General features: G+C 47.2%; 1 protein-coding gene across 1 annotated transcript in view; it reads left to right on the forward strand.

Moving 5' to 3' along the window:
* GPC4 (glypican 4) overlaps positions 1 to 8,700 on the forward strand; it is a 102,561-nt gene extending 93,861 nt beyond the window's left edge. The window contains exons 5-9 of the mRNA XM_026520615.4: positions 4,377 to 4,507; positions 4,629 to 4,775; positions 5,571 to 5,707; positions 6,339 to 6,514; positions 6,628 to 8,700. Of these exons, the coding sequence (XP_026376400.1) occupies positions 4,377 to 4,507; positions 4,629 to 4,775; positions 5,571 to 5,707; positions 6,339 to 6,514; positions 6,628 to 6,830 (794 nt within the window). The 3' untranslated portion in view covers positions 6,831 to 8,700. The remainder of the gene's footprint in view (positions 1 to 4,376; positions 4,508 to 4,628; positions 4,776 to 5,570; positions 5,708 to 6,338; positions 6,515 to 6,627) is intronic.
* Positions 8,701 to 9,001: the final 301 nt, after the last annotated feature.

Here is a 9,001-nt window from a genome sequence, read left to right on the forward strand (position 1 = left end):
CCATCACCAGCTGAGCTCTGAAATCGTTCTGTATGTCATACTGCGACCAAACCTTCCGCACACCTGCCGGAGACCCTTTGGATGTTTGCATCCAGTGAAACCTGACTGGGGGGGAATCTAGGGGTTCTGTTTCTGTAGAGGATTTAACAGTAATCGACTGCTCCGGTGAGCTCGGAGGCCCTTTTGCGCTAGTCGTCTTAGAGGTAAGCGTTCTCACAGGGCCCTGAAACCTGGAACCCGGGCAGCAGTGTCAGTGGGGTACCAACTTGCTGAGAAGGTTCATCCACATCGATGGGAAAGGACAAGTCAAGAATCATTTCAATGTCCGGCCATCGACTTCGTTGATGTGCCCTTAATGGACAGGTTAGTCCTGAAACCTCTCTGACTGGTATGGAAGCGCCATGCCAGTGGCCACGCGCGTGCTCACGGCTCACAAAACAGACTCCGCTCTCCCCGCAGCCCCCAGTCACGTTTGTGTAATTGCAGACCATCAGTGGCTTTAGAAGCACCTGTTTTTCCCTTATTTGTTCACGTCATGGGAACGTGTATGCAATTTGCCGGCACCTTTGGGGCAGGGGATTGGAGTTGGAGAGAAGGCTTTTTAGTCTGCACAAGAGCTAATTACCATATTAACTCTATTTGAAAATGCATCAATAAATTGGCTCCTACAGATTCTTGAACACTGACACGGGAAAGAAAAAAGATGTGAATATTAAGCACTTGAGCACAATTGTAACCTAAATAGCTCAAAGCTTAGGAGACCTGAGAAAAGCCCCATGCAGGAGAGCCGAGTCCCATGAAAGGGAGGGCAGAGGGGCAGCAGAGGCGCGCGCATATGTACGTAGTACGTACGGCCCATCGTGCCCAGAGGGAAGCCATGGGAGAAATTATTGCTTTGAAGTATTTCCCCCGGGAAGTAGAAGCTCATGGCATTTCCAGATCTGAAGTTGATGTTTTTGCTCTCTCTTTTTTCAATCCCACCCTCACCCCCACACCCAGATGCCAAATTTGCAGTTTGCTTCTGCTAAATTCATTTTTGTAAATGTTGGTTAGCCTTTTTACTGTATAGCATCTAATGTACTCGTTCTCCGTCAGAGGAGGAGAATTCGCCATACAGTACAAACAGTGTAGCGTGACAGCGCTGGAGTTTTACCAACTTTTCTAGGGATCGATCAGGAGTAAGGTGCAGGGGGCCATGTCCCTTGAACTATTCTCTTGTTCTAACGTGTCTGGCAGAACTGTAACTCGTTGTATTAAAATACAAATTCTCTCGTGCTCTTTTTTTTTTTTTTTTTAACATTTTTCCAGAGAGTCTGCAGGTCCACATCAAATCAAAACCGTCCTGTGGCTTGCTTAATTAATGTTTTCAAGCAGGTACTCTAAAGCAAGGAGGAGTGAGTTACTGCCGTTCTTGTCGAGAGTTTTAAAAACCACCTTTGCTTTCTTTCCAGAAACGAAATTAAGCCCGAGTGGAAATTGATAGGATTTCTGAATCCGTTTTCCTTAGTGCTTCGAAATGATCCTTTTTGGAGGGATGAGGTATCTAATTGTATCTAAACTTAATTTTTAATGGGTATTTTATTCTTTATGTCCCATAAGCTGATCTAACGGGCCAGGAGTAATAGACATTGTTAATCCCTAGTGCTTTTTTTATGAATTTTCACCAGGGTTTAATTTGCTCTGTGGTTGTAGAATTCAGTCCCAATTTACGTGCCTCTGCTCTAAGTTCTTTTTTTTTTCTTTGCAAAGAATTTTTCTTTCCCCTTTAAATGACTGCCGTTAATGAATGGTGAAGGGCTTTTCCCCCCACTTCTTTAAGCCTTTTGTTTCCCCAGTGGGTCGTGAGACTGAAGATGGGTGGGGGTTTGTGATTATTGGTGGGGCAGTGTGAAAGGATTCACTTTGCCTGGTGTGAAGGGGATACTTTGTGGATGGGGTCGGGGCCACCCAGTGCCCGTAGCCTGAGCACTGAAACCTCGCGGTTGGACCAGGCCCTTGAAGAGCCTAAAGCCACGTTTTCCGCATCTGCCTTCTTGCTTCCATGTCCTCCTTTCCCTCTCTTGTATTGTTGTCAGCCTCCATCAGGATGGATCCAAACAGTTGAAACACCCTGGACTTGGTTTTGTAAGAGGTTGGCTCAAAAGGTCACCCACCTACTCCCCACCGCCACCACCAAAACAGAGTCAGTTTCTGGAGAAGCATAAACTCTGCTTGGTGGCACCTCGTTTTCCATCACGTACTGTGGTTGTCTTAACGTTCACCTGATGCCTAGCCAACCTTACTCATGTCATACCTTGCGGCCCACAGGACTTTCGTGTTGGGGTGTCAGGGTGTCGGGGCTGCTGGCAGGAGGCGGGGACCAGTCAGATACCCCGGAAATGAGAGCCCTTTAGTCCAGACCCAGCAGAAGAAAAACAACCCGACACCCACCATGTTTGGATCTCCCTCGGGGCTTCTAGTCGGGGTGGGCTGCTTCTAGGGACGGGCCTGCTTGAGCGCCAACCAGGACCCCCCCAGGGGCGGGGGGCAACGCTGTGCATTCCTCAGCTGCGCCGCCCAGGCCGCCATGGCACCGGCCCCAACAAAGGCCCGGCTTCCCTCCATTCCCAGAGTTGACAAAGACGCCAAACAGCCAGAAGAATCGGGTTTATGTTTCCTTTCAGTCTTTCACAAACACATTAGTGATCCGGCCTTTCCTCGCCACTAGGGGAATGAGTAGTTTCAAAATGCGCTGTGGTTTTTTTTTTTTTTTTCTTTTCTTTTTTTCTTGTTTAAACCTCTGCATTTTGGATGTTGATTATCTGTCTATTCATAATATTTTTATTTGGAGCAAGCGACTTCTTCTACAAAGAATGTGCTTTCCGTACGTGGCAGCCCTGATGCTTTGACAATGACGAACACATTGAAGTTGTGCTCCACTTGTTTACAAAAGTCTCCTTTTGCGAGCACATCAAAAGCATTTCCCTCCAGTACAATGCTATATTCGTGCTGGCAGCCTCACTCGGACGCTGGAAGCGTCACTTTATTGCTGCTTACCACAATGCAGTCTGAAACTTCATTTGTTATTACTTGAAAAAAAAAAACGGCATTTCACGGAAATCTATTTGTGGTTTGTGACATTGGAATTGCAGCTTAGAGAAATGACCCCCATGCTTTCAAATGTTAGGTTGCGTCTGTTCTAGGTGGAAGGTGAAAGGTTGATGACCACATTTGGTTTCATTGACAGGCCGATGCCAAAACTCCTTTGCACCAGAAAGCTGAGGTAGAAGATGGTGGTGGCCTGCAGTCTTCTCTGAGAAGGGCCTATAGTCTACTGGAAACTAGCCCTCCTTGCTGGGAGCTGTCCTTGGCCTACCTGAAGGCTGTGGATACCGTAGGCCTAACCACCCTTTCCCTGCTGGGCCTTAAGCACCAGAGTGGAAAGAAGAGTGAACAAGTAGAAAAAGTTCAGTGCTTGTCAGGAGTGAAGCAGCCATTTCCTCATTTCCAGTTTCCTCTAATTTTGACCAGGAAATATCAGGCAAAAACACTAAGCCGCGTAATCCCCATAAACACCTACGGCAGAAAAACAAGTACCGCATATTTTGTTTAAGAGATTCAACTTGTACTAAAACATTCTAGACTCCTCCAGAAGGCCAAGGTAACTCGCAGACTAATCCACGAAGACTCACGCTGTGAGCACAGGCTTTTTGTATATGGTGTCTTGTGTTGTCTTTTTACCCGAGTGAAAAGAGGCACATGTTTTGCTTTAACTCGAGGTTCTTGTGTTTGAAATGGGAAGTTTATCTTAATACAAAATTGCATCTTTCAGATTTTCATTATTTGAAAAGTCATTAGAATTCCTGGGAACACTGTCATTTGCACTTTCCAACTGTGCGCTCAAGGAGCTGAAAGGGTTTCATTTAAAAAATGAAAGAAAGGAAATGATATGCCAGGATTTTACCGGATTTATGTTTTTGAGTCTTGTAAATGGAGCCTAAATGAAAGGATCCTAGGAAGTCACCGGGAGAAGTGGCGTGTTGTTCTGCCCCCGGCCTCACGTTTGTCAGCTGGAGCTAGCTCGGAGCCTTACAGCGACAGCCACCGACACACGAGGGAATGAATAATCAGTCTAATGGAACGTTCCCGATTGGGTTTCCTTGCTGTGGAAGAAAGCACTCACCTGGCCATTTCACACTTTAGAGAGCCAGCGATACACAGTGACTAAACGCAGCTTGGTGTAATAGAAACGGACCTGAAAACCTGGATCGATTATGATGCCTTCTTCCCGCCCCCCACCGGAAACAAAGCCCGTGAGATAATCAGGCTGATGACCCACAGCCGAACTAACAGTTTACTTTTTATGCTGTATTCTTTTCCCCCAAACGTCCCGTTAGATGCAATGCTGATGGTGGCGGAGAGGCTCGAGGGTCCTTTCAACATCGAATCGGTCATGGATCCCATCGACGTGAAGATCTCCGATGCTATAATGAATATGCAGGAGAACAGTGTGCAGGTGTCTCAGAAGGTAATGAGGGCGGGGTAACTGGCAGGGAGAAGCAGAGCCCTCCCCCCCTTCCCACCCCTCTTCCCAACCCTCGGGCTTGGGACGCAACTTCCCTAATGTGACCATGTTCGCTTCAATGCAGGTTTTTCAGGGATGTGGACCCCCCAAACCCCTCCCGGCTGGCCGGATTTCCCGTTCCATCTCCGAGGGGGCTTTCAGCGCTCGCTTCAGACCGTATCACCCCGAGGAACGCCCGACCACGGCAGCTGGCACGAGTTTGGACCGACTGGTGAGCACTTTGGCGCAGGAACGGCCGTGTTTAATGACAAAGAACCGAAAACATTTGCTCCAAATGCATTTTTAGTTGGAAGGCTTTCAAGTGCGGGTCTTTCAGGTGAAACTTTCCAAGCAGACTGCATGTGGATGTCCATAAATCTGCCTCTCATTTTCTAGCTCATAAAGCTCGTACGTCGTTAGGAAATGCGACGCATCTCCTGCGAGCCCATCACTGTGCCCGTTAGAGGGAGGCACAGAGCGATGAGACTCCTCCTTGTTCTCCAGAAGCCTCCGGCGCAGCGGGAGAAGCAGACATCCAGCTTCACTAGCAAAGGGGGTGTATAGTAAGTGCTAGGATGGCGAGAAGGTGGAAGCAAACAGCTTTCCACACGGCCGCGTGCGGCCCGCACCGTAGTCGGACGCAGTGCTGTCACAGGCGCTCACAGTTGCACGGAGGGGACGGTGTAGACACTGCAGCCAGAGGAGGAAAGCCTCAAGGGAAGAGACGGTGTGTTCTCCTCGTACCCACGGGGCCTGGAGGCCGGCGGGCCTCAGATGGTAGCTGTAAATAAAGAGGTAGAGTGGACGGTGCATCTGAGCTTCTCCTTCAGGGCCTGTGTTCCAACCGTTAGTTCATTCGAGTGAGTTTGTTCTTTTCTGTATCAATTTGAGCTGCATTTTTCTCTCGTGACTCAAGTTGAAAATGAATTGCAAAACACTCTGGAGCTACTTTAGAAATGATCAAAAGACACATCTGTAGGCAGTTGTGTGTTTTTACAGAGGTCTTTTTTTTTCCCCTCCTAATAAGGTTACTGATGTCAAGGAGAAGCTGAAACAGGCAAAGAAGTTCTGGTCCTCTCTGCCCAGCAACGTTTGCAGCGATGAGAGGATGGCCGCTGGCAACGGCAACGAGGATGATTGCTGGAACGGGAAGGGCAAGAGCAGGTTAGCCTCGGACGAGTGGGGGTAGCGGGCCCCCTTCCCACATGCCCGGGGGCCCTTCCGATGGGGTCCCTCAGTTGTCACTCGAGGGAGGCATCATGAAGCACTTAACGGTAGGTAGCAACAGCGTGGGTGGCTTCTAGACATTCTAAGGAATGGTCTTTGCCCCGCAAGCCTTGGAAAGGCACCTGGCTACTTGCAGAGAGTACTGGGTCAGAAGTCTGCGCAGGTGGCTTTAGTCCAGCACGAGGGCTGCAACCCAGGGCCAGGCTGTTCCGCTGGTGGCGTCTTTACAGGATTTAATTCCTGTAATTCTCGGCCCACCGGCCTGGCCTCCTAAATCTCCAGGTCCCCAAAGGCCTCATTCTCTTCTTGAGTGATGTCTTGTGTCGCTCCCCTCCACACACAGTAACTTTGCTAAGTCCCCACTGTATTGACGCTTGACTCTGACCCACCAACCTCCAAAAAAGGGCTAGCTTTCCAAAAGGTCCCCGTCAAAGCAGAGAAACAAGAAATGGGAGAACTTTCCTCTGAATTGCACTCAGTGGAAATACTAGAATCGAAGCCGAATTCTCTGATCTTCAGTGACTTTGAGCTTTACCGGTCATCTTAACGGGGTCATTTCTCATTTCAGATACCTGTTCGCGGTGACGGGAAATGGCTTAGCCAACCAGGGCAATAATCCGGAGGTCCAGGTGGATACCAGCAAACCGGACATACTGATCCTTCGCCAGATCATGGCTCTTAGGGTTATGACCAGTAAAATGAAGAATGCTTACAACGGGAACGACGTGGACTTCTTTGATATCAGTAAGCATTTGTGGTTTGAAACTTACACATTGTTCTCATACACCGTGTGATGAGGACAAGGGGAATGAAATCTCTATTCCGTTTTTTTTTTTTTTTTTTTTTTTTTTAAATAGGTGATGAGAGCAGCGGAGAGGGAAGTGGAAGTGGTTGTGAGTATCAACAGTGCCCTTCGGAGTTGGAGTACAACACGACCGACCACTCCGGGAAGAGTGCCAACGATAAAGCCAGCAGCGCTGGCGGCCTTGTGGGGGCCCAGCCCTCCCTCCTCGCTGTCTTCTGTATCTTGCTCCTGGTCATGCAGAGAGAGTGGAGATAATTCTGAATCTTAGAGAAAAAGTTTTCATCAAAAAGTTAAAAAGGCACCGGTTATCACTTTTATACCATCCCAGTGACTTTGCTTTTTAAATGAATGGACAACGATGTACAGTTTTTACTATGTGGCCACTGGTTTAAAAAATGCTGACTTTGTGTTTTCATTCAGTTTTGCGGGGAAGAGGGACTTGTATGTATAAAGTCGGTTCCTGCTCCCCCAGACTCCTGTGAAGCGTGGCTAACAGTGTAGGTACAGAACTGTAGTTAGTTGTGCATTTGTGATTTTATCACTCTTGTTTGGTTTTTTTTTCTTTTTGTTTGTGGGTTTTTTTTTTTTTCCTTCAGTTACGATCACCTTGTTTCTTACAAGCAAACCAGGGTCCTTCTTGGCATGTAACATGTACGTATTTCTGAAATATTAAATAGCTGTACAGAAGCGGGTTTTATTTATCATGTTATCTTATTAAAAGAAAAAGCCCAACAAGCAGTAAAATTTCCATTTATCCCTGTTGTTTTAGTTGCCTTATGTGGAGAGGAGTGGATGTGATTTTGTTTTTTATTTTTGTTAAGTTAGGACAGAATGTGAAGGCACGGGGGGGGCGGGAGGGGGCTTCTGAGCCACTTGGTAGTTTGTATTCAGGCATCAATACAAGAAGAAGGCTCTCTTTCCTTGGCAGCCAGGGACCGGAAGAGACTGCAGACTGTACGCGTCTTGGTTGAATTGAATTACATAAACCAAGATCACAGGTCCATTTCTCAAACCCGCTTATACTTAGAGCAGAGCCCATTTAGAAGAAGATTCTTTTTCAGTACACTCTCCCTAGAAATATAGAAGGCATTCAGGATGTCTAAGTTATCACACGTTCACACTTCGTTTGGGGCTGGGTTTTTGTCTTTTTGTGTCTAATCCAGGCAAGTTAGCAAGCCGCTGTGTGCTGGTCTTGCCCACACTCACCTGCTTTGAATTCCTATCCCGGTGGCAGACATGTGACCAAGAAGCTCATTTGGTCCCCCTCGTTACAGCGTACTGGATTTCCAACCTCGTCATATAGAACAGGGAACTTTCTGGGGGCTAGCCAGAACCGGGGTACAGTCTGGGCTCACCGAATAGCTGTCAACACTCCTCCAGCAGAGTTTGCGTCTTTGCATTTGGTTTGGGATCCCAGTTTTTGTCGAACAAGATTTCTAAAGTCTCCTACTTGAGTCGTCTTGTCCGGGCCCCTCTGATCAGAAAGGCAAAGGGCTTGCTGTGGGTCACAGCCGCTTGCTACCCTATCAGCCAAGAAGTCCGCTCGGGGGGATCTGGGTGTCCAGACTTTCTTCATGTGTTGCTGTTGTTGTTTGGAGGGGGACGGGAGGGAGTAGAGAGCCCAGAAGACAATAGCTTAGCGGTGACCCTTAGCCACAATTCAGGGGTGGGTGGTGTGCGGGGATCTGGCAAAGGCCGTAACTGTTGTCCCAGGCCAGACACGACGCCATTCCTTGTATCCCTACCAAATGACAGCTTATAAAACTTAGGAGAACGTAACAGCTCCCTTTAAAAAGGAGTTCCCAAAAAGTCTTCAAAAAGAGAAACACCTGCAAGTCTCTTCCTGCTTTAGACAGCCACTAAGATGTCCACTGATTCCACAGAAGCTGCGCCCGCAGAGAGCTGGTTTGTGTTCCTGTTCAGTCTTCAGTTGTAAGACTCTCTATTTTTATATTGAAACGTAATTACTTGATAGCTCAGGGTCTACATTTCAACTTTTCACACCAAATTCCGCAAGAATGGTCAACATGGAATATTGGGGGCTGTTGTAAACAGAGGCTTAATTTTATTAGAAGTAGCCAGTTATTTATTAAAGCATGATGTTAATAAAATAGGCATATTCTGGCTGGTGTGTATAAGTGTTGTTTTTTTTTTTTTAAAACAAATCGCAGAAGACCTAAAATTGAAAGGGTGCTCCATTTATGTATGAGGAAAAATGGATTGTAAATAGCTAAGCTGCCTTGTGAGAACTTGGAAAATGTGCTGATACTTAGTAACTACCTCAGATGTGAGGAATTTCCTTTTTAGCTTAGGCTGCTATTACTTTAACTTGGTAGAAATGAATCTGGTCTCCAAAATGTGGCTCAAAGAGTTATCCCCGTAGACCTTGTGAGATTGTTTTTAATTTAAAACCTTGAACTCTGCCC

This window comes from Ursus arctos, chromosome X (assembly GCF_023065955.2).
Source record: "Ursus arctos isolate Adak ecotype North America chromosome X, UrsArc2.0, whole genome shotgun sequence".
Lineage (NCBI taxonomy): Eukaryota > Metazoa > Chordata > Mammalia > Carnivora > Ursidae > Ursus > Ursus arctos.